Here is a 26,796-nt window from a genome sequence, read left to right on the forward strand (position 1 = left end):
AACAAGCTGGTACTCTGGTACAGAGTATCTGCACCTCTATGTTTCCATTTCAAGCACTGGGTGTCATCTCCTCGAACAGTACCTGTGCTTTATGATTATGAGGCAACCTATAGCACACCTGCCTCAGACCCCTTAAGCTACTGGCTCCTATCCCCGCCATCAAGTACCTGCCAGTTACCTGGCATCAAACGGGAGCCTGTAGGCTAGATGTACACCTCTTGAGTGATGCCAAGAGGACTCTTGTGGGGACAGCCTGGCAAAAGTGCTTACCTGTGGGCAGGACACAGGACGAATGGCTAAGGACTCGATGCTCAGACCGGGTCAGGTGATGGTTCCTCACTTGTAGCTGGTCGCTTCAGACCTAGAGTTGCCACGTGGTGAATGGAGACACGTAGAAAGGCAACAGCAGCTAGAGTAATCAAGCAATGAAATCCCCAAAGTTGGTGAGATTAGTTTAGGAAGTAAGGAGTTGTGGAACAGAGTCCGAGATATATTTTTGGGTGGCAGATAAGTCGATAAGGCAGGAAACAATGCAAAGATGCAGTTGCTTCAGCAGTGAAAAAACATGAAGCTATAGCACAACTCGATCATGCGCAGTGAGATTGTTTACGTCACGAGGCAGCAGGCCTGGCACACTGCCTGAGTTGCATATTGCTTAATCCTAAATCACCAGGGGGTGCTGTGAAAAGTGACACTCCTGTGCATCATCAAAGGGTGGTTCCTGGAGACCCTTAAAATAGCAGGTTGGGGCTGAATGCATGCAAGACCTGAGCTTGCCTAAATTGCGTACAGGAAGCCAAATACATGCGCACTAGTGCAAGTGCTTTTAAATAGTTTGTGGCTGCCTGGATCTCACTAAGGCAAAGCTCAGGAACTGGCATTGTATTTCTATCTTTAACAATAAATCAATCAATCAATCAATCAATCAATCAATATAAACTTTATTCGGATAAAAATACATATCCATAAAAGTGCAAAGACAAAAAAACAATTATAATATTCTATAAAATTAAGAAAAAGCCCCCCAGTAATACAGTGCACAATCTAATGATAAGACGAATCATTAAAAAGACATCTGACAATTTATGTTAAAAACATGAAATACAATACTATAATTCAGCAGGGGCGCATAGAGTTATGGGTGCACACCGCTGCCTTAAAAAAAGAGTCAACAAGAAAAATGAATTAATCATCTCTTAGAGCAATCACCATCCTATAAGCTGCCTTATAGTCGATTTCGCATGAAGCCTTAAAATAAGGAATAAAGAACCTTTTGGTAAAAATTAAAAAATAATAATAATAATAATAATAATAATAATAATAATAATAATAATAATAATAATAATAATAATAATAATCCACATTTGTAAAGTGCACAATCACCCGTAAGGGTCTCTAGGCGCTAGGGGCCGTCGGGAAGATTAAGCGAGCTATTGCCCAGAGTCACATGGTGCTGGGCTAACCTGTCGCCGGAGCCGGGGATCGAACCCTGATCCCCAGATCCGCGGCGCCACACCTCTCCCTAATAAGAACAAAAGAATAAAAAGTGAAGCATCGACTGTATTGCACGGACAGATTAAAAGGTCGAGACTAGGGGTGAAACCGCCGGGAAATGAGAGAATAAATTTCATTGTGTCAGTTCTCAGCCGAAAGAGTAAGCCCCTTTCCCAACGGCCAATTGGTTTTAACAAATAGCTAGAGACTGCAGGAGGGACAGTCTCAATATGCATGTAGTTGGCAACTGACGTTTTTTTACGCTATGTGGCCAATCTAGCACTTTTATATGATGGATAGAGGGTTCTTTGGAAGGATTTACTACTGATTGAGCCAAGGTCTGAGGGATTTACAAATACAAATTCATGGTTCACACTAGCTAAGCTTTGGTGGACTGCAGCCAGCCATGGTATGCCCATCCCCTGTCGCATTTCACTCAATCTAAGATTACCTCCCTGGTGAGTTGGGCAGCAGGGTTTTTCCAGATTCTCAACCAGAATAGGGCAGGGCTAGCCTTAATGTAGTCTTCAAAGTACGGCAAATTTAATTCACAATGACTAGCATATTTGGATGATGAAATTGGTGCACCCAGGATTTTACGACAAAATCTATTCTCTTCACCCTGAAGGGTAGCACTATTAGTGTGCCCCAAGACTTCAGCATCGTAGGTTGCAACTGGTATACATTGAAGTCTGAAGATCTTAATAATTGCGGCCACCACCTCTATGTTCCTTGGGTTAGGATTCCCAAGTATAGTGTTAAGAGTTTGTAAACTTCCTCCTACAACTGATCATGTGGCCTACTGCCACATGATCAGTCCACGACCCATTAGATGCAAATACCAAACCAAGGTATGGGAAAGTGCGAGTGCTCAGTAAACGGCTGGAATTTAAAACTATAGATGAGTTAAAATGCTTCTTAGACCCACACGCCATTAAAAAAGATTTTTTAAAGATGGTGTATAAATCCAGGCTGCCATAAACTCTACAAAGCCAAGGACCAAGGAGCGGAGAGCTTTAGGGGTACGCCTAATCAGCACCGCATCGTCAGCATATAGCAATGCAGGGAGCTTGCCATTGATAAATGGGACGTCCTGGGTTAGTGTTGCCAGAGACTTATTTAAATCATGAATGTATAAAATAAATAGGAGGGTGGCGAGGACGCAGCCCTGCCTGACACCCCTTCCTACCTCAATGGCTTTGGAGACCTCACCATCCCTGCTAATGCGCACCCGGGCATGTAGATCTATGTGCAAATAAGCTAAAAAAGAGACGAGGACTTGTCCAGTCCATAGTTTAAAAGATTGGCCCATAGCCGAGATCTGTTAACAAAGTCAAAGGCTGACATAAGGTACATGAATGCCAAATATACAGGTGTTTTCTTAGCTATGTTATATTTGCTGATGATCAAGTTGAGGTTAAGGCATTGTTCCACAGTACCAATGTTACTCCTAACCCCCAGCTGACAAGGGTGTAAAATCTGGCGTTCTATGGCCCAAAACTTGATTTTGATATACAGTACCCTCTCTAGAATTTTCAAAGTATTATCGATCAGGGAGATCGGCCTGTAGCAACTCGGGTTTGAATGGTCCCCCTTTTTAAAAATAGGCACTATAATACTGGATGACCAAGTATGGTGTATGGGAGAATTAGTTAAGTTGTTAAAAACAATTAGCAATAGTGGCCCCCAAAAATCAGGGTGACTTTTGATTAGATCGATAGGCAAACCATCGGACCCGGGAGCTTTACATCCTCGGCTCTGATCAATGGCCTCCTCTACCTCCACTAAATCAATCTGGACCATAGTAATTGGTCTAATCTCTTCAAGAGGAGTAGGGAGAATCGGGGCAGCATTGATCTTACTGAAATGAGCCTCCCAAGACTCACTGGAAATATTGCAGCTGATTGACGACATACAGTTACCCAGAGACCTCATGCCTTTAACAGCCAACCAAAACTCCTTACCATATTTTAGAGTATTGGCCCGAATGAGGTTATCCCAATGCTCTTTTATAATCTCCTCCTTTCTAATTGCAATAGCTCTCTTGTAATTCATCCTAAGTGATTTAATGAGAGAGCTATCTCTAGATTTATTAGCAAGTGCCCTGCGAAGGGCTCTATTAGCTGAGGAGCAGTCAGCATTAAACCAGCCTAGATACAAATGAGTTTTCTTATTGGGCCTAGACAACAGGGATTTAATACCGGTACAGAGCTCTGAGAAAGCGCCGACTACATCAGGGTTAAACTCTCTGAACGTCAAACAGGTGTTAATCAGGTCGGGGTAAGATCTTACCATCCTGTCGAATACCACTTTGTTATCTTTGCCACGCCAGACCAGTCTAAGGTGATCAGTGGTGGGAATCAAATCACTGGCACCCTGCATATTGTCATAGGTTGGTCTGGGCGTAAGGCTCAGAGTCAAATTGATCGGGTTGTGGTCACCCTGGTGTGTTCGAATTACCTCTGCTTTTAACACACAGTTTTCCAGACAAGCGATAATGAAGATGTAATCGATGGTAGAGGCAGAACCCCTGCCTCTGTAGGTGGGTTCTATGTATCCATCCCTAGTGGGCACAGCTGCAAGTTCCATAACATCTAAGAGGTTATTGGCACTTAGGAGATCTAGCAGCTGCTCTCCTCTACGACATAACCGTGTTGTGTCAGTGTGGTCAATTGCTAAGTGAATACCCTTTGGAATTTTTACATTAAAGTCTCCACCTAAGCAGATGCTCTTCACTTTGAGGCCACAATTAACTGCTTGTAAATTAGAAATAAAATTAAACAGATCAATAAAGTTCATATTGGGTACATTTTTAAAATCGTTATTATAAAAATGAATAAAGAAGAGGGGGGTCCCGCGTGTGTAGATTGTGACCTGGAAATTATCATTATTAGTGTCTAGAACCCTAGCACGTCCCCCTGCCCTGAGATTGACCCACGCGGAAAGGCCACCAACTGGCCGTCCTGAGTCTGGGGTAGGGGTCGTATGTCATTACAACACTTGCATTTACCCCGCATGCCATTACAACGCGGGGATTACAACGAAAGTCTTTACAACGACTTTCGCTGGAGGGTGCTGGATAGTGGAATAGTTTAATTTTCTATTCCAACTCCAGCCCACGTTGACAGTAGGGAAGGTGTTGGATAGAAAATTAAACTATTCCCTATCCAACAGCGCCCTCCAGCGAAAGTCGTTGTAACGCCTTTCGTTGTAATCCCTGCGTTTGTAATGGTAGTGCGGGGTAATCCCTGCGTTGTAATGGCTGTTCTCCGGGGTAGGGGATATGATGTTAAAAAATCCAAACCCCTCCAAAAACAAGTCCCGGGTTGCCCAGGTCTCTTGAAGCATTAAGATGTCTTGGCTGTAAATCAAGTGCAACCAATTAGGTGAATCTAATTTAGAAGCCAAACCCGCGACATTCCAGCTCAGTATTTTGAGGGCAGACTCATCCTTAAATACAGTTGAGATGTTGGGTTTACAAGACAGGGGGCAAGTGTGGCCGGGTACAGGCTCTTCTACCTTCTTTGGCTCTAAGTTTTTAAGAGGAGTGGGTAGTCAATCTTGACAATCTAAACATTATAAAGACATAAATCTATTGAGTAAGGGGAATGGCCGGAGTGTACAAGACAGGTCAGAGCGGAGTGCCTCTGATAAGGGCTTATAGAAATAGCCCAATGGTAAGGCCCAAATACTGGTAGTTGAATTAGCTTGCTCCTCCTGTAGTGATAGTATTGATTTTGCCACAGATGGTCTGCGGAAATTAATGACTATACAATCGCCCTTGATACATTTTGGGGACGTACCCACCCACCCCACTCTCCGTACCATGATGATATTCTTTATTAGTGACACCCTAAACCTTTTATGTTTGGAGAGCCAGTCCAAGCTCTTATAGCGTAATTGTTCCCATGATTCTGTCTGGTTAACCCTTAGAGGAGGGACACCTGCTAAAACCACAACATATGGGCACGCTTCTGGGGGTAGATTTAATACCTCCCTATTGCCCCTATGGTCTGACAAACAGGTGGAGTCAGTAACGCCCTCTCTCAGTATGTTACCTACAGCCTGAGTATTAATTGGGGCCGCAGGGGAAATAGAAATAGATGGCGTGATTTGAGTGGCATATCCTTCAAAAGTTTGGATTGTCCCACCATTCGCAATATTCATATTTGACCCACCAGCACCCCCAGGTTCAAAATACAACCAAATTTTGTTACACATATCACACTGAGTAAACCCTGACCCTGAGTTCAAATTGAGGACATCAATCACGGTCTGTTGATGGAGCCGGGGCATTATTAAGAGGCTTAGCTGAGATTTGAAAATCGGAGGACACAATCATACTGGGATTTGCGGTCGGAACAGTGTTGGAAATCACAAGCCGAGGCTTAGATGGCACGGATTTCTGGGACAAGCAAACGATCCCTCAGAGTGACAAGGAAACTATCAAGTGCTGTCTTTATACTATCAGTGATGGTGTCCACAATAACTTATGGCCATGTTGCTCCTATTGCTACTATCGGTAAAGGACAAATCAATCTCAGTCTGAGTTCCAATTGAGCGACTGGGGGAATTATAGCTGGTGTGTGTACCAGTGCCACGGCTGTTATGTGATTAGTAGGAGGGCGTATTCAAGAGTTCAGTGTTGTGCGTGTTGAACAAGGACGAGTCGGTTGCTTCCTCTTGACGCTTACTGCTTTAGCTGGTTTCCTTTTGCGTTTCGCCCCAGTAGGTGTGTCAATGTTCGTTAGGGTGGCTGATGTGTTAATGTCTGATGCAGGGGCATGAGATATGGTGTCACCTCTGGGGTCCTCATAAGTAATGGTGGGATTGTCTATGTTGCTGGCATTCAAGTTAATGCTCTCCACTGTTTGAATCGAAGATGGCAGTGATACCCCCAGGCCAAGAGAGAGACGCCTCTCGGTCAGTTCAATCTCATTGCTGCCAATTCTGACTGCTCTTTCAAGCATACTATCAATTCTTTTTGTGGCAGGCCTAGATGCCGATTGTCCCACGTACTTCCCCATTATCACGGACACTTGTGAGTATAAAAAGTAAATGTAGATATACTTGGCTAACCTAGGGGACTGAAATCAGCAGAACATCGATAAAAGGGGGGTGGCCCAGCCCGGCCTCTTCCGGTCTCTGAGGGGAACGGACGGGCCCGCCTTTGGCCCGGGTTTCGCCCGGGCAGCACCCGGGCATGCCCGCCCACATCCTGCGCTGCAGGAGCCCTGAGTAGTTTTTAAGCACCTCCTGTCGCTTTGCTGCAGCGAGCGTGACGTGGGTGGCGTTTTCTGCCGCTGCCGCTGAGGATACTGGGATATGTGGTCCCGGCCGACGTTCCCCGCTTCCAGCCGGAACCGGGACAGCAGGACAGGCCAACTGCCTCAACTGGCGGTGGACGGCAAAGGAGCAGCGTTTCCCCAGGTAGGTTTCACAAATTGGAAGGGACTCCCGCGCTGCGGGAGCCCTGTGTTGTTTTTAAGCGCCTCCTGGCGCTTTGCAGCGGCGAGCGTGGTGTGGGCGGTGTTTCCTGCCCCTGCCGCTGAGGATGCTGGGATATGTAGTCCCGGCCGGCGTTCTCCGCTCCCAGCCAGAACCGGGACAGCAGGATAGCCCAACTGACTCAACTGGCGGTGGACGGCAAAGGAGCAGCGTTTCCCCAGGTAGCTTTTACAAATCATTTTTAAAGTGTTCCTTTAAACATTAGTGTTGAGGAGAGCAAAACAATGGCAAGTACAACGATGCAGAAAGTAGGAAGGGTGTGGCCCTAGAGCCCTAAGAAAGCGGCTGCCCCTTTTTTAGACATTGGTTGGGTAGTTTAAACCTTCCTTGGGCTCTCCTGATCTGCGCTCGTATATATGTCATACCTGCCATCCAACACTCTCAGTGCTTCACTTTTCTGTCATCAACTCTTCTGGCTTCTGCCTCTTCCCTCCCTCGTTTCCATATGCTTTCCCATTCCACGTCTAGTGGTGGCTTCCGCCTATGTAAAGTGGTGGAGCAAGGGGATGGTGGGAAGTGGGGGGTGGGAGGAGACATGGGAGGGAGGGGCTGGGTAATACAAATATTAAAAAACATACCTGCCACTCCACTGCCCCGGCTGCCTCATTGCTCCTCAGAAGTGTATGTGCCTCAAAGCACAGGCTCCTCACCCAATGCAGATGCTGCTCTCATACTATAAGAGCAGCACCAGGATTGGTCTTGTTTGACAGTGCCTAGGAGTCTGTGCTGTTTTTCCAACCCGGCCAAAAAGACATGCTCTCTTATAAGTGCACAATACTCCTCCTCCCTGCCGTGCTCGGCTCAGCCCCGCTCTATACTTATTATGCAGCTTAGGACAGTGATAAATAAATGATAATACAATTGTGTTATTATCATTTTATTTATCCTCTGCTCGCTATGGGCAGTGGGGCGAAGCTCCTCTGCCATTACGGAGGAACTGCCAATGTAAAAACACTTACTTCATTTCACATCTGATCTCTCCTTTCATACTTCTCAGATGCCCAAGACTGGCTACTCAAATTGCAATAACCCCACAGCAAGTTTAGGGGAAGGTCATTCTATCATCAAGGCCGCCTTCTTTACCCCATTTGTCCCTTCCTTTCCCTCTTCTTCCACAGGAAAAAGAACGTGTCTATTCCTTTGCTTTTCCTTAACCCCTTCGGTGCGCATGACAGCCCCCAGCCATCATGCGTCACAGTGGGCGTGTGGGGAGGACGGCCAGCGCCGAAGGGGTTAAACTGTGTTTTCTGCAGAGCGTACATTAGCACTGAAAATTGCATGTTAATAGATAAACTGCAGATACCACAGGTCAGAAACATGAAGAGGCTATTTATTATTTTATTTTTATTTATTTAAGACTTCTATCGTGCAACAAATCATCCCGACAGGGATCTCTCAGTGCATTTGGCCACACAGTGCTGGGAACTAGGACAGGGCTTATGGCGGATTAAAAAGAGCCAAGTCTTTAGGAGCTTCTTAAATTGTCCCAAACTAGGGCTGGCCCATAACTCATTCGGCAAATGGTTCCAATGGAGAGGGGCAAGATGTGAAAATGCACGTCCTCCCGATTTGGCTTTCTTGATTTTACAGGGGAGAAGCAGATTCCGGTTGCTAGTTCTTAGTGCACAGACCGGGTTGTAAGCTGTTATTTTCCTCCTTAGATAGAGCAGACCGATCCCTTGTCATGCTCTAAACACCATCACCAGTAGTTTAACCCATTCCACGCTCGTGACGGAACCATTCCGTCACTCGCCACGGTGGGGATGTGCTGGTGACGGAATGGTTCCGTCACGGCCCGGCCGCCGCACCTGCGCGGCGCTGATTTCGTGCCTGCGCGGCCCGTTCTGTTGAGCGGGCGGGCCCGTGACAGAACCATTCCGTCACAAGCACGGCGCCACCGCGGCTCGTGATGGAGTGGTTCCGTCACGAGCATGGCGGCGCCGTGCGGCCCCCCACCCCCTCAGCGTCGCGGCGGAATTAGCGCCGCGGCCAAGGGGTTAAACACAGCTCTCTTTCTCACAGGTAGCCAGTGTAAATCTCCATAGCTTTTCAGAGCAGAAGGATCTCTGTTTTGTTGGAATTTAACTGCAGAAAGTTCATTCTCATCCAGGTGGCGATTTGTAGCATACACGACCTAAATTTAAGTCTAGACTTTTCTGGGTCCTTCTTCAATGGGGACTATCAACTACGTGTCATCCGCAAACGAGATTGCCTCAAAGCCACAGGATCTTATGATGGCTGCAGGCGGGGCCACATAGATGTTGAATAAGGTCGGGCTTAGGATTGAGCCCTGCGGCACCCCCTTGTCCACTGCCGTGGTCTGGGAGACGAATGTGTCTAAATGGACATATTGAGTTCTGTTGTTAAGGAACCTCAGCATCCAAGATTAAGCTCGTCCTGCGACACCAATCTCCCACAACCTGTCCAATAAGACATGGAGGGAGATGGTGTCGAAGGCAGCAGATAGATCCAGGAGCACCAGCTTAGTAGGGGACCCTCTATCCTGTAGCATCCTGATGTTGTCGACTACTTCTACCACTGCCCCTTCGGGTGCTATGGGCTGCCCGGAATGCTGACTGCCAGGGGTCGAGTAGATTATGCCGTTCTAAGTATCCCATCAGTTGCCTATTAACCAATGTCTCCATGACCTTTGAGCTGCTAGAAAGGAGGGAGATTGATCTATAATTATGCAACTCTGTGGAGTCTGACAGCACCTTTTTAAGTAGAGGTTTTATGTGTGCCCTTTTCCAACTTCTGGGAAAGGTGGCTGTAGCCGGGAAATGTTGCACACCTCGATTAATGATGGGGCAATGATTGGGGCAAGTTTAGCCATTATAAATGGTGGCAACGGATCTGAGGTAGCATCGGATTTTGTGTGCTCCAACAGTCTTTGCACTTGCTCTGTGATGATGGTGGTGAAAGAGTCAAGTCTGGGAAGTGAGGGGTCTCTCTCAACTGGGGTTATCTCCTCAGTGGCATTTCCTACCGCCAGGGATCGGTAAATTTGGTCTATCTTGTCCTTGAAATGATTTGCCAAGTCATTGCGTAGCGTTTGTGTAGGAGTGATAGAGGGAGTGTTTACTTTAGGGTTTGCAAAAAAACGATGGATTTAGGCCCAGATCCTTGTACTGGGGTGAATGTATGACATTGTTCTACATTCTGTCCATCAACTGTGTTTTTTGCTTTTTACAAAAAGTCACACACAAACCAAACAAACATCACATCGTCCCAAGAGTAACACTCCTCCAAATGTGTCCTTGTGCTGATAGGCGTTAGCATAATAGCAGGGCCAGGCAGGTGTCTAACCCTTTCGCTGCGGTGGCAATTCCGCCGCAGCGCTAAGGAGCGGGGGGGCCGCGCGGCGCTCCGACGCTTATGACGGAACCGCTCCATCACGCCCCTCGGGTGGGCTGTGCTTCTGGCGGAGCGGATCCGTCACCAGCACAGCCCACCCGAGGGGCGGGACGGAGCGGTTCCGTCACAAGCGTGGGAGGGGTTAAGTGGGCCCGGGTGCTCATACAGGCAGTTCTAAAAAGCAGGTGCTGAGGCAGGTCCCTGTCGGGATCTCAATGTTTGCCCTCATCCTCAGGGTGAAAAAACAAATTTTAATTATGTAGCTGTACCACCCTCAACTGCCTTTTATGTAGCTTCAAAGAGACTGGTTATAGTTATTTCACAGTCCTATCATTTCAGAACTGAAGCATTTCCAATATTCTACACAACGAAGACATAGTTGTTGCTTATTTATCTTATGCAAACAACAACCATTGTCCTAGCTTGTTGTAGGTGTAATGTTACTTGCTGTATTGTGTATCTGAATGCAATGACAGAAGCAGCAAACTATCAGTTGGGCGGCACACTAAGCAAAGCATAGATTTTCAGCTTATGTGTTTTTAAACTACACCCTTAATTACATTGGCCACGCCCCTTCGAGAAACTCCCCCCCCCCCTCAGTTTTCATCCCACTTAACACCCTGGGGTCAGGCACATTGCACCTAAACCTTAAAGCCTCATGGGAACGAGCCAACTTCTCATCCAGTCTGTGCTACCACTGATGGCTCCCCAAGGCTTACCGGGTGGATGGCTGAATCGTGATGATAGACAGCAATTCCTTTTGCTTTTATTTCATCATTGATTATTGAAAGTGAAGTAAATGGCAGAATGCAATTTCTGAAAAGTTGCCCATCTATCTGCCACAGAAATCACACTGCCGTCTTCATCAGCAAGTACATCACAATTCAACTCCTTTTTTAAAAGGCGATGGAAATATAATCCTGCTGGTTGGTTTTGTTTCTTTTGGAGTGTTTTGTCAGGTGATGTTTCCCAGAGCGATGTTTCAGAGGAAAGAGACCATTTTGTTACGTTTTTGATTTTTTAATTATTCAAAAGAAAACGCTCTTTCCCCACTTTGAAGATATTTGTCATCAGCCAGACTGCCTTCCATCTGTTTCAGAAGGCATTTCATAGCTTTGTTTTTGAGTTTGGAATTGTTTTTCTTGCTGGCCCTATAACTCAAGGCACCTGCAATAGAACACCTCAGACACTCAGACATCAAGTGTCATCTTCTTTCAGAAGTGCTGAGTGCTGCAGGCTGGCTTAACATTTGTATCCTCCCTACCTCTCTAGGCTGCATCTGCTGAGCCTGCTCATCAGAATCTTCTGTAAGTAGGCAACAACTTGTGTTTAAGGAAAACTTGCCTCACACCTCAAGGTCAGAGTGCACCAATGAGGACTGATATAACAGGACCGAGGAGTGAGCTCAAGGCAGCTTCGGAGACAACACAGGAACTCCTTTAGACTTTCTGCAATGGCAATGTGGAATTACTGCCTGGAAATATGTAGTATGTTGTATGTGCGCAAACAGTCAAAATCACCAGGTAGGGAGGAGGAAATGTACTTGTCCATTCAGTTTCCTCGTATGAGATCTCAAAAAAATCAAAGAATAAGGGGGAGAATGGACAACTTGTAACTGCGTTACCACGGTATTTCTATAAAAACCCTCTAACACGCATTAGTAATAACGTTAACACTAATGCGTGTATGAGGGTTTTTATAGAAATACCATGGTAACGCAGTTACAAGTTGTCTATTCTCCCCCTTATTCTTTGATTTTTGTGAGTATGTGCGCAAACAACACACTTTTTGTCATCTGTGTTGTGAATACTTTTATGTACTTGATTTCAGCAGGGGCCCGTGCAGGTAAGAGCGGTGGGGTGGTGAGTCGGGTCAGGGAGGGGGTAGTCAAGAGACGATCAATAAGGAAAATTAATTAAATAACAAATTTTCCCTCCTCGTCGTCTGTTGAAATCCCCCCACACCCGGCCTCACCACCCCACTGCTCTTACCTGCACGGGCCGATGCTGCTTGATTTGTACTTACAAATCATGGGGCAGATTTATCATTCAGTTGCCTCACTCTTGAGCCATGCATTGGGGGGCAAGAGTGACACAACAACTATGTCAGATTTATCAAGCCACGCAAGGCTGCTTTGCATGGCCCTTCTTGGCTTGATAAATCTAGAGTACGCAAAGCATCACAAATCGCTGCATTGCATTACTCTGCCCCAGGGAGGCATTCAATGGGTGGAGCGTGGGTTTTTCCACGCATTCACCCATGGATTTTGGCACCTTCCCAGATTTACCATTACTGGTAGAACTGTGAATGTGTGAAAATGCTACACCTTCTGAGGTGGAACGATGAGAAATATCTTTATTTCTCCTTGTGTTTTCCTCTTTCTAATTGTGCTGCATTTTGCGGCAATCTTAGAAAGAGGAACATTTCTTGGGGGATTATTTTTGTGCAGAAAGATGTCCCTTTCTACACAAAAAAATCATGTCTGCAAGGCAGGCATCCTTGGGTTTCTTGGCAGAAACAGTATGGGAAACCTCAACAGCAAACTACTATGCTTGGTAATAATGAGAGTTGTGGATCATCAAATAAATCTTATATCAAGAGGGTGCCACCGACACTTGTGCAATAACGTCACAGTGCTCATGTGAACATACATGTGGATTAAATTGTATATTTGCCGAAAGCACACAATTAACTTCACTGAAACCCCTATATTTTGTTTGAATACATATATCAAAAGATAGCATTTACTTTTTGCATTCATGCACAGTTGTTTTGCATTTCTTATTGCCAATGCCTATTGAAAGCAATTCATATGTACTAATTATCTAATTGAATAAATCTATGCACACATTTTGATTAGGAATCTTGGTACTAGATGTTGAGCACTATCCTTCTTAATAAATTGAAATAGTGTTGTACATTAATTAAAGGTAACTGCTGTATTGCTTCACACTATTAATGACCAAATGATAGATGGCGCACTCCTTTTCCTGCCAGTAAAGCTAACCACAGATGGCGAATTAGGCTGCACCTCCTTCTGAGTTAACTCTCAGTAATGCTCAGGTCCTTGAAGAACTTGTGAGAGCGAGTTAAAGAGACAGGAAGTGTAGGGTGACAGAACAAAGACGCATGCGGTGCTATCAAAGGTGAACAGCCTTGGTATTCAGCAAACAGAGTATTCAATAGCATCAGCAGTGGGGTCCTAAAATAACTTTGAGCCCTACCCTAATTGTTTCATAACTAAGCTCTGAATTTATCTGCTTATAAATAGATATGTTGGAATCGTATTTTTCAGAACCGCAGGATATCTCTTTATCTCTATACACGTGTACCATGCACCAAAATACTCACATTGCCATAGAGGCTGAGTTGCTACAAGAAATTGCAGGTTTACGATATAAAGGTAAGGGTGTAAGAAGGAGACAGAAGGGTGTTACTTACTGCATGGGTGCGCAAGGACATGGATTTCATCCACTGCAACATAACCCGGATGCCCCTTCACTGAAACTGCCTCAATTATCACCTGGAATACAAAAAAGAAACATAATAACCAACCATGTTGGGCGCACCTTTCAAATGGCTGATCTAGGTCTGACCTACCCATGTCTCTTGCCTACCAGACCCCTAGTTGTGAAGTGTCATGTTAGCTTCACTGTTTCTGACCTTCTGGCTCACCTAATGTTCTGAAGTTACCAAATGTTGATCAGTCCCAATATTATGTGAGTGAAGTTCAAAAAGTTGGCCTCGACACACCGTCAACGTTAATTCCCAGGTAAGGCAAGTGTAGGAAGCAGACTTTGTTTAGTTCATGGATTACTAATAGTGGATGGTCTGTGCAGCGAGTGTCTGGAGATGAGACATTCTAAACACGTTTCGACCTTATACCCGATTTGCATTCTGCAATTCGCATCCATGCTGAGGTGACCGAAATCTATTACGCACTCTCAGTTGAATGCCTCGTATCTTTCACCATTTAAATCTGTATCTTTTCCTCATTGATTTTGAATGAATGAACGGATGCCTTATTGATTTAAAGGTGTAAGCCTACTATTACCCCTAAACCGAAAATGTTAAGAGGGTCTGCTTCCAGGGTCATGCTCCAGAGATTTTCAGTGGGTAAATTCTTTTGGGTTATTAGGACACAATATCTCATGATCTAGGTGCATGAAAACTAGGTGAGTTTCTCAGTTTGAGAAGCTTCAGGAAACTTGTTGTATTGACTGAAAAACCAAAAGTTCTCAAAGAACATTCACATGCTATGAAGGACTCCCACAGTGACGCGGCCTCATTTAGTAAATCATTCAATGGTAGACATATTGACCCAAACGGATGCTTCCATAAGTTTATGACAAAAATGTCCCTGTTTTTTTAATAGTTAGTTAGTTAGTTAGCCAGTCAGTCCGTTACTTACAGCTAGATTCATGAAAGACCCGTTTTGCGAGTCTATAATAGCGATTCATAAGGAATCGCTATTACAGACTCGCAAAACGGAATTCATGTAGGAATCGCAATATTTATTGCGATTCCCACTGATTCCTTATTTGCGATTAGCTAATTGCTAATCGCAAATAAGGAATAACTCCCCATTCATTCCTATGGGGCTAAAGGCCCATAGGAATGAATGGGGAGTTTTCCTTATTAGCGATTAGCAATTAGCTAATCGCAAATAAGATTGCGATTTCAAGGACACCCTGTAGCACCCCTGAAATGTAAATTTACACAGGTGTTGCGCACAAACATGTCCAAAGGACATGTGTGTGTGTAACATGCAATTGAGAAAAATGCACTAAAGTGCTTTTTTCTATTTTTTCGCTATTTACCACGAAGTCAGACTTCTTGGTAAATAGCGACCAAAAATTGTGAATTCGCAATGTAGAAATGGTTAATGAATTGCATTTAAGGAATCTCAAATAGAGATTCCTTAAATGCATTTCATCGCAAATGTGCGAATTCTTTAATAGCGAATTTTGCATTTGGGATGATGAATCCCAAATGCAAAAATTGCACTCGCAAAGGGCCAGATTCTCAGACATAAAACCTAAGAAATGTAAGTGGCCCTGTACAGAACAGTCTGTTCAATGGTTGCACAGTGCGGACAAGCATCCGGCACTGTGCAATCATTGAAAATAGCATCTTGCACAGTGTGAGCTGTACTTTTCTGCCGCTCGAGTAGATTTTTACTCGAGCTGCAACTTTCTCAATGCGGACTGGTAGTTTCGCATCGCGAGCGGTCGCCAGCATGCGCGACCACTCGCAATGAGAAAACTGACCTCCCCGTGTTGAGAATCTTGCCGGGAGGTTTATTTTCCATGCTCACGATCGGCAACTTGATGTTGCTGATCGCGAACAAGGAAAAAGTCTTGCGAGGATGTCATTTTGCTTGCTCGCGGTCGCCAACTTGACGTTGAGGACCGCGAGCAAGCAAAAAATGACCGTTGCACTATGCAATGCTACGCTACGCATGTTTGCACTGTGCTACGTGCAGTTCACGTAGTGCGAAGTTGCACAAACTTCGCAAACTACACGAGCGTAGCGTAGTGCTTTGCCCAGGGTTATTTAAAATTCAATTTCTCAACTTCTATACATTGGATTTTTGCCGTTTTGGTCTTCTTTTCTTTATAGTATAATAATCTATTTTTCAAAACCTGTGTTGAGATTTTTGTGGTGTAGTCATTGAGCTACTATGGGTGTTGCACAAACCCTTTACACATTGTCTCTTTAGATAAGCCTGACTGCTCTTTGCCAAGCTACAAGAGAGTGAGCACAGGTTATCTTATAGTATGTGCTTAGATTACCCTGACTAGAGTGGTGATTCGTGTCTGGCTTGGGTGCACTCCTCAGACAACCATAAATCCCATTTCTAATAGAGCCCCTGATGTAATTGTTTAAATCAAAACCACAAGCCTATGTTGTAGTGCCAAAGAACAGAGCTGTGAAAAGCACAATACAATTTAGTTCCTTGCTTCCAGTCTTTTTTCTTGTAGGCTATTATGTGATAACATCCAGTGGGTAATAAGGCTGAAATAGCCTTTTAAATGCAAATGCCAGCTAATGGATCAAAATTAACACTCCCTGTAAGCGTTCATTATTTACCAGAACAATGCAAACAGTAGCAGTTTGATGTGTCTAAGGAAAAATAAGGGCATGTCACCCCCTCTTTCAGAGAAAATCCTTGGTCTAGAAGTTGGTGCAATTCAGGTGGCGTGCACACAATACTACTGTAAAGCACCGTGCGATGGACAAGTGCGGCACATTCTACAGGTGCAGCCCAATGAGTGCCGCCAGTGTTTGGTAACCAGATGTCCCGTTTTTTTCAAAGGTTTTCCCAGCATCCTACAATGTTTGCTAAATGCATATAATTTATTTTGAGAAAGGGTCAGGTGAGCATGCACATGAATAAAATCCTGTGTATGCTCACATTTCCATAACCCTCTGATCACACCATGGACAAAAGTTCAGTTTCCTAAAGTGTTGCCTGTTGTGCTGCCTCTAATCTATCATGCAGCACAGCAGGTTTTAATGAGGGGTGAATCTGTGTCAAAGGATCCAGTCGGCCATTGCCTAGTTTTACCAACCAGCAATGGGTATTTAATATTATTATTAGGCCAGTTTTAACAGAGACTGCACACTTCTTTCTAACAAGTAAGAAAATAATCCGTCCATATTTTTTGATTCATTGTGCAGAATGTAAATAATTCCCTTTATGGATCCTTGGACATCTGTCTACCACCTTCCACTCCCTCTCACAGAAGCACAAATTGAAGCTTATGCAGTCCTATGTTTTTCTTTTGTTTTCTGGTCCTTGTAGTCTTGCTGCATCCATCTGAGACAGTGTTATTTCTGTAGGGTTTCTATTGGTTGCATGACTAGAAGAAAACTCATAAATAACACTTTATGAGAAAACATGAAAGTGGTGAGTGGTGTGGGCAGAGGTCAGTCAAATGAGACAAGACACTGCTGGGAAATTGTTAGACATGTCAGCCTTAGGGTGATCTTCCTCCAAACATTGTGTCTTCACTCCTCCTGTTCTCCTGGATTTGTTTTGTTGGCCTAAGAACTCGGCACACTTTACCACTGCTAACCAGTACTAGAGTGCGTGTGCTCTTCCCTTTAAACATGGTAAAATTGGCTTACACTCAATTGGCACATTTAATGTATTTGTAATTCCTTAGTAAAGTAGTACAACACAGACCTGCAGGGACTGTAAATTCAGTGCTACTAGTGGGCCTGTAGCACTAATTGTGGCACTCACTTGAGTAGCCATTTAAACATGCCTAAGGCCTACCATTGCAGCCTGTGTGTGCACTTTTAAAGTGCCATTTTGACCTGGCAAAACAAACCTTTTTCCAGGCCTAAACCTGCCTTTTTAATACACAAAGGTTATCCCTAGGTTAAGTCTTAAACAGCCCACAGGGAGGGGTTCCTTATATTTTCAAAAGGTTGGACATGTACTTTTATGTTTTACATCCTGGCAGTCACTACTGCAAGACCTACATCTCCTATAGGATAACATTGGGTTACCTTATTACCTTTAATAAGTGATAACTTCTGATTAGGAGGAGGTGGGTAAGCCATGTTTGATATAGGAGGAATTGTAATTTAAAACCCCCTTCAATGGGAAAGTCTGATTTTAAGTCACAATTCTGAAAATGCCACTTTTAGAAAGTTGCCATTTTCTTGACCTAACTATTCGGTGCCTGCAGCCTGTTCCTGGGTCACATGAGTAGGTGTAGTTGGCTGTTGTGTATTTATCCTAGACAGTATCACAATGGTGGGTCTGAGCGTTATGATAATGGGCCATCCTGGTTTGATGAAGGACTGGAGATGTGACATCCCACACTTGCACTTCAAAGGCACTGGCCCAGCTTATACCAAAGGACTTCAAACTAGCCTATTCATCCCCCAAATAGACAGGGATCTGGGCAGGGAGGCAGGAAATAGCAGACACTTCTGCAGGGAAAAGACTACAGAAACTTCTCCCACTTCAAGTGGACGCCAAGTATAAAAAGGGGACCCTCTGACCCATGCTTCAGTAGACTCCTGGACCTGTGGATACTACAGAAGAAGGATGCCCTGCTGATTGGGGCCTGCCCTGGTTTCAGAGAAGGAAGACTGAACCTGCTCCCTTCATTCTAGGCTGAGTGACTATAAGGGTCAGCCGACTGACCTCTTGTGCTAGCTACAGGGACATAAGCTCTAGAAGCCTCTCTGCAACTGTCCAGCTGACCTGCTGGTCTGGACCTGCTTGGATCTGCAACTGGATCTGCCTTAGCCCCACTAGCCCTTGCTGGAGTTCGTTCCTGACCCCTATGCTGTACCTCCTGAGGTCCTAGGTATTTGGCTTCTATCAGAGAGAGCTTCTTCTAGCCTAACTGAATGTTCCTTCACATCTGGTGTGAAGTTACGTGAAGCCCAGCAAACCCTCACTGCACAGCTGAAAGCTTCATTAAAATGACGCCGAGTGAGTGAAGTCCCGCAAAACCTCGCAGCACAGATTCATCAGAATCAACACATTACGATGCAATTTGATGCCAGAGTTTACACCGCAGTTCTCGCAGCTCCTCATCAAAACTGATGCAGTGCAACACACCTTGATGCACTGCATCACAGCCCTTTTAGCTTTTCAGAATAGACACCTGACATCACAAAGTCTAGCAAGCAGTGCTCTGCAGAACGCACACAATGAACATAAGGTACAATCCTCAGTGGGCCAAACTTGGTCCTGTGCTCGGCATGTGCAATATCGTGGTCGGCCTGTACTTGTGACTTTTCATGGCCCAGTGTGACCAGATACCTCAGTTGGCGCCTAGCGCCTTAGGGCGCTAGTTTTAACTAAATCTTTAAAACTGCATATCTCCAGCTCTACTGGTTGGATTTTTGTTGTTTTGATCTGAAACAATGTATTAAATTATACTCTATTTTGCTAAATTGGAATGGGATTTTCTTGTGTGGAATTTTCTTTTTTTTTTAATATATTTTTATTGTTTTTCTTAGACACAGAGTGTACATACACATGTAACAATTATAACACTTTGTTGTAACGTTCAGCATACAACATTTGCAGCAACAGGTCAATCGTTATTGAATGGCTGTTCGGAGGCCTTGTGGGCTGGCGGCCTTTATGGTTAAAATGTGGAGGGCCTGTTGTCCTGGGTTCTTTGCCTGGTTATAACATAAAACATAGAACATATAACATACAGGCGTCTGGCAGCTGGTTGTGGGAAGACCGCCACCCACTGTGGTTGAGTTCAGCTGTATCGCTTTACTTGACGTTGTCTGTAATTTAACCTTGACTGCTTTTGTGCTGACTATCAGAGGGTTAAGCAGAGTTAATTTAGTGATTTTTGTGGCTCACACTGACATGAGTGCTTGAGTAGCGTTTACCACCCCTCAACCAACAACTCAATTTCTCCCAGACATAGAAAGAAAATTATGAAAATGGAAAAAATGGGCAGAGTGTGAAGCAAATAGAAAGAGTTCGGGGCAAAGAGAGAGGAAATAAAAAAGTATTTAACCAGAAAAAGATAGCTACCAAAAACACGGAGAGGGTAGGAAGGTTTGAAAGAAGCGTGCAAGGAAGGAATGATGAAAAGAATGAACCTTGAAATGATTGAGTGAAATGTAGTAGGAAGAGGAAAATGAAATAATAGTGGATGTAAGATTGATGAAAGAGAAGGATAAAAACAAGTGAGCTTTAGCAAATTGGGACTTAATGGCTGTGCCTTTGGTTTTTAGCCATGCTGCACAGCATCCCCAATGCTGTGCAACATAGCTAAAGAATTTTAAAAAAAGGCTTGGACATGGACGTCTGCATTATTTTGTAGGTGGCGAACCATGCATACATACACCTATGATGTAGGTGCTTTTAAAAATGTTTTTAGTGATTCATATTGGATCAGTAATTAGAAGAAAAAAAAGGAGCGAAATTGATTTTTGAAAGTAGGCGGGAGAAGCAAATCGGCATGGGCACAAGCAAAACTGACAGTGCATGTTTGGGGAGGAGAAGAGAGCAATGTGGAGTGGCTTGGGGAGAAGCATATGAGCTAACAGGTAACGGGTGGTATGGGGATGGAAAGGAGAAGCAACAGGAGGGAGGAGGGCAGGGGGTGAGGATGAGATTCAACAGGAAAAAGTGCAACTTGGATAAGTCAGTTGAGAAGCACACCTGCGAGAAAGCAATGAGTAAGTACATTAGGGTGAGTGCAGCATGGAGGGGGCAAAGAAAACCACACAGACGACAGAGCAACACAGAGTGCAGGTGGAGAGAAATATATGAGGGAGACAACTGAAAAACATGCACCCATGCAGCACTGAACTGAAACGAAAAAAAGTAGTGCTTGAAAAGTAGGCAGTGGTAGCATGGAAGCCTGTCAGTCAAAGGAGAAGGTAAACAGGCTATGCTCCATGGAAAAACAACCACAAGATTGACTAGCTAGGAAACAAATAAGAAGCAGGCAAATGAGAGTGACATGAAAACCAACCACTGGTAAGTATTGTGTGGGCTCCAAGCCCCTGTATGTCCTCATAAGCTCAAATAGGTCTTGCAAAAGACAGTGCTTGTGCTGTCTAGTAGGCAAGACCTAAAAAGGATAAAATAAAAGGGAAATGATGGGTTAATGAAAGGATGAACAGATTGAAAACAGAAAGAATTGATGGATGGTAGGGTGAAAATATGGGAAGAAGTAAGAATGACTGAAGCGTAAAAGGGTGGATTTGTGAAAGGATGGATGGAATTTGAAACAATGGAGGTATAAATCTATGGAACGAAGAATTTTAAGTTGAAGGGAACTTTTCTGGGCAATTTCAGGCATGCTTGCTTACTGGCTTGAGTTCATAGTGGGGGGGGGAGTATTTAACATTTCTGGCTAATCCCTTTGCTCCAACAATGGATGCAAATGGCAGAAAGCAGTACAGTCTGGGATAACAGAGTTAAGTTCAGTAATCACACAGACGGTACCATATACTCTTCCATCCGCACCCAAATCCTTATGAATTTGAATGTGTTTCTGGGCAGTAAATGTGGCATATTGAAAATAATCCAGTGTGTTGATAGTTTACTCATTAAAAGAACTGGATTTTAAGCTCAGTTTCTACTCTTGATCACACTGTGTAGCCTTGGGCAAGAAATGTTTTAGCAATGTTTCAAAGTCCATTTACTTGCCGGGAGTATTTTGAAAATGGCTCAACATTGTAATTTGGCACTATATAAACATGAATTTACATAACTGGAATTGTGTATTTTTTCATATCCTTAACATTATTCTCTGCTCTTTTGGACAATACCTTTGAGAAAGAAGAATGAGTAACAAAGGCCTGTTGGAAGAAGAGGGCCAAGAAACCAGTCTCCCTCAAAGTTAGCCCTGGAACAAACGTAGTCATTGAAATTGGCAGAACAGAGCACTGTGTAGTTGTGCGCTCCAAGGGCCGTATTCTGATGGGCTGTGCTGCCTCAGCACAGAGCCGAGTTCATGCTCTTTGTTATGAGCCTGCAGGAGTTGGAGTTTGATTTCCAGACAGCAGGGGCAGCTCCTCTGTAATGGCGGAGGAGCGTCACCCCCAGCACGTGCCGGCAAACAATCAATAGAATGATAATAAGACAATGTTATTGTCATTTTATTTATGCTGTCATTTTATTTATGCTGAGCCTCACAATACGTATAAGGCGGGGCAGGACCGGCCGAGGCAGAGCGGAGTACTGTGCCCTCATAAGTGCGCATGTGTGCTTAGCCGGCCGTCCTGGGCCGGCCAAACACACATGCGTACTTTTCTTTCTCCAACCCTGCTGTGTTACACAGCAGGGTTGGAGAAATAGCACAGTCTCCAATGCCCCATCTGAGCGGTAAACAAGGCCGCTCAGACCAATCCTGGCACTGCGCTCATTTGGATTGGGTGTGGATTGGGTGTGGAGCCTGAGCCCTGTGGACCCAGCCCCGTCTGGCCCGACGGCGGTGAGAGAAGCAGTGAGGCGGCATCGGGAGTGGAGCAGAGTGGAGCAGAGCAGCAGGTGTCATTTTTTTTTATAACAAACACATTTTAGTTCAAACCCCACACACTCTCCACCCACGGCCGCCCTACCACATTAGTCGGCCAAGGTTTCTCTGTTTCTTGGCTGGGCTGTCTAAAATAATGAGTTAACTCGGAGAAATATCAGGTTACATGGATTCACTTTACACACTGTAGGGATATTAAAACAGGTGCTCGGCTCTGTGCTGAGCCAGGGCAGCCCTTCAGGATTTTGCCCCTGGTCTGTCACACACTACACAAGCTTTATTCCTTCGAGAATCCAAGGCCAACTCCTCCCGCCCACAGATTGTGAATCTGAGAGCAGTGCGCGCACTATGTAAATTTGTGAACTTGATACTGCGCCTGCCGTCTGACGCTAGGTTTTTAGGGATTATTAAAAACAGTCCCCTCTGGCTTCGCTCCTCATTCGGCGCGCGCCAGCTGCTCGCTGCTACAATGTGTTGATGATCCCAGGTTCGCAATAAGGACGCTGATTTAATGCTGCGTGAGTTTACTTGCTAGCGCGAGGACAGATTAACCGGAAATAACAGAAACGTTGTCAGAATTGGCCGTGTTTTCTGCAGTGTTTACTGTCTGAGGTCAAATAACGTATGAAGGAAAGAAAGCTGTTACACTAACAGGTGGGGGCTGAAATATGCATCAAAAAGAAATTAGCGCTTGCGACGATGAAGCACCTTATATTTAAAAAAAAAAAGGATATTGGTAGCAACTTTCTATAGTAATATGGGTTTGTGGGACTAGGCCCCCCACCAGTAATTTTTAATAAGTGCTAAAGGATTGGGCCAGGAGTTTACATACTGATAACTGACTGATTGGTGGCGTGGCTCATGTATTGCCACGCGCCATCTTTCAGAAAGACAAGGTGTGAAAAGGTGATCAGTATTTCTAAAGGGGTTGAGGTGGGGTGTCAGAGGCAAATAAGACTGCAAATCAAAGCCATCTTTCCTTTCTCATACCTTTAGCACCCACACATTATAATTTTCAAGCCATAACATTTACTTTACTTGTTGACAATCTTTGTCCTTCCCTTTGTAAATGCACCAAACAAGTGTAATCTTTGTTTTAAAATGTAATGCTGGAAACTATGCGTGTGATTTTTCTTAGACTTGCATTTGGACTAATATCATTTTTTTATTTTTATAGTACCCGAATAGCCAAGGTACATTCCCATGGAACTATTAAAAACAAAAGATGATCATAAACCTCTTAGACCCCTGCATATGGTTTAAATATGGACATATGAACTTTGTATTGGAAATGTACATGCATATATAATAAACATTACTACGTTTTTACCTCACCTACTACTGTAAAAAAGTGTAGTGATAAGGTTGTACCAGCCCTTCGTATGATGAAATGACTTTGATGCACACTGTCTATTCTTATTTTTCCCCGCACTTGTATTTTTAGGACAATGACCCTGCTTCATGCTCAAGGTTAGAAGCTTAGGCGTCCGGCCCTAGTTGCTAGGTGGGCAATTTTTTCTTCATAATTATTCTTGTGTTAGAGTGAGTTCTATCATTCTGTAGACCATCATGCATGTGGATAAAGCTACCTTGCAGGGCAATGCTCATCATTCCACCTCCTCATAGAACTGTTTGCATGAGCTGAGACCCGCCAACCATTTGGTGAACCTGGCTCCTTGTGTTTCAAACTTCTAACCAGCAGCCTAGCTATCGTAATGCAGTGGTAGGAATGGCACTGGGGCCCGTGGCGTAAGCCCCCCCCCCATCGCCTGTTGTTATGACAATTATACCCACTGGAGGAGTACGATGCATTTTCCTAGCTTCCCCAGGACCCTTGCTACACCATTCCCAGAGGCAGAGTGGAAGAATGACCACACCTGGATGAAATTGTTGATAAGATACCACAACAACTTTAATGATACAGGCAGTCATGGAACTCCAAGAGTCAACATAAACAGAAATACAAAAGCTGGGTTGTGCTCAATTAGACCCACACATTTACTGATGTTGAGCCAGCTAACAACAAACGCTGACATGCCTATCAATCTGACTGCTGCTGAAACACTCACACAAGTACCTAGAGACACATATATGTCGAATGCTTTTGTGAATTACACATGCATACACTCTTTCCTACAAATTTGCATGTATACATGCATAATTAATATGTCGGAGCACATACCTGTACCCACGCACACATACACACTTTTACTGCTGATGGAGTATATGTATGCACACACACATATAACTACTTAATATGCGTGTACACACGCTCTTACAAACTGTTACTACGGACTGTACACAAACCCACACACAAGCATAATCATATGTGCGCTCAACGTTTGGTAAAGTGTCGAACCATAGTCCTGAGGTACTGATAAATTATGTTTCTTGTCCTTCGGTTTATCATTTAATATCAGTATTTTATGTATTTCTAACTATAATCAAATTTGTGAGTTCAATAATGCGAGGGCAAAGATCGAGGTGAAATGGTCAGGAAGTAGCTGACTCAAATATGTTGTAGCCAGTAGGGCCTACCTCCAAACCCCCGCCGCGTCTGGCACTATTGTGGATGGTACATGCTTAGGGTGAGGAGACAGGCGAAGCTTGAATTACCTGGTAGAAGTTTGGCCAGAAGGTGCTGATAGCGAGTTCTGCCTTGACCCATCCTTCAGTGACGACTCCGGACACATTCCAGACTGGATTCCCCTGGGGCCCTCCATTCACCTTCACATAGACATTCAGCGAGCCCGGGCTGGAGCGGTCGCGACTCGACAGGTAGTAGTGAAAGTCAATACAGTGAGTGTCATTCTCCTTCAGGATGGGGAGAAGCAGGTGTGCCTTTTGTCCAGATGCCCGCCCTGAACTGTTGACCATCATGAAGGAGCCTACAGTCCACGGAGAAGAGAAGGGTTCAGGGTAGAAGAAGAAGTAGGTGAAGGAACAGAAGTACAGAAGATGGGTGGAGAAGAATTAATGATGTCAGTGGGCAAACGGTGGACAAAAATGAAAAGTGAAGGAGCAAAACATAATATAGAGTGGAATGGAAGCACAGCAGAAGAAGGGAGAGGAACGTGAGTAATAGTGAGGAGTATTGGCCAGAAAGTAGAAGCCAGGACAAGATATGAGAAAAAAAGTTAACATATTCCAGAATTCAAAGAAAAAAAGGAGATAAGAAAAGAGTGTATATGACAGCAGTGGTGGTGAGAGGAGGGTACATGAAGATGAGATAACCAACATAAACAGTGAAAGATAGGGAGAGATAGAGATATAGAGGTAGAAGGCGAGAGAGAGAGAGAGAGAGAAAAGAGAGAAAGTCACTTTACTTAACATAATAACCCCTTCACATTGAACCACATAAGCCATAGAGAAAATATCCAACAAACATATTTATTGCAGCATAGTATCAAATTACTATATTTAACAACGTTTCTCCCTCCATTGCCTTCTTTCCCACTTTTCCTACCCCCCCAAAAAAAGTCTAGGGCAGCATCACAGCTGCTTAAAGACATAGACATGCAAACAATATATCTGGACAACTTCATATGAGACAGAGCAAAAGCAGACCCTAGCCTACCACAAAATATATTGTTTTCAGGTAACTACACCCAAACTCCAAGTGAGCTTCCTCTGCAGAATATAATAATCAAGATTTTTTTCAAAGTAATTAAGAGGAAAAATGAAAGTGACCTTATGAGCCGTCTGAACACCTACTGACCTTAGACCCAGAAGAATGGCCAACTGCATTGTTTTAGTGCTGCTTGATAGCAAACAGTACTGGATAACAGTCACACACCATCCTCTAGTAAAACTGATGAAATATGTTTTCTTATCATATGTGCAAGACTGTGTTCTGACAGCAGCAATCCACTGTACTTGCCCGCATCGAGTGCTATTGAGCACACTGTCCATGTACGCATGACTCCTTGCTACGTATGATCTTCTTTTAACATTGATACACTTAGCCTTATTCCAGTTATGCACGGCTACAGGTGGCACCAATAGATTCCTCAAACTGGGACCTAGCCTGGATGTACTACAAGGAAATTAAAAACTTGCTTAGTGAGGCAATGACTTTTAGCAAGGACGAAAACATATAAAATATAATTGAATTGGTCATAGTCGGAGGTAGAACGGGCACTCTTGTCATCTCTTATATTGGGTAGCCCTTGCTTGTATTAAGAAACCCTTGTATTTATCAAATATCATGCTATTCCTACTTTACCGACGGGCTGACAATGTCTGAATATTAAGGGTAAAATTAGTGTGCTCCAATAACGTTGACTCCCTAAATTACACTAACACTAGTCATCAAGGTAAATATAAAGAGGTAAGTTTAGATTTACTGTTCTTATACCAACATCTGTTTCCCTTCATCATAAGAATATCATCAAGGTAAACAGATGAGGAGTTAATAAAAGTAGGTCTGCACTTCCATCAGTGGCAGGTC

At 44.2% G+C, this 26,796-nt stretch overlaps 1 protein-coding gene across 1 annotated transcript in view; it reads right to left on the bottom strand.

The window, feature by feature from the left end:
- PTPRT (protein tyrosine phosphatase receptor type T) overlaps positions 1-26,796 on the bottom strand; it is a 1,693,536-nt gene that overhangs the window by 1,117,040 nt on the left and 549,700 nt on the right. The window contains exons 3-4 of the mRNA XM_078652140.1: positions 24,963-25,234; positions 13,798-13,879 (exon numbers count right to left, since the gene is read on the bottom strand). Coding sequence (XP_078508266.1) covers positions 13,798-13,879; positions 24,963-25,234 — 354 coding nt within the window. The remainder of the gene's footprint in view (positions 1-13,797; positions 13,880-24,962; positions 25,235-26,796) is intronic.

The sequence above is a fragment of the Lissotriton helveticus genome, chromosome 7, assembly GCF_964261635.1.
Source record: "Lissotriton helveticus chromosome 7, aLisHel1.1, whole genome shotgun sequence".
NCBI classification, from domain to species: domain Eukaryota; kingdom Metazoa; phylum Chordata; class Amphibia; order Caudata; family Salamandridae; genus Lissotriton; species Lissotriton helveticus.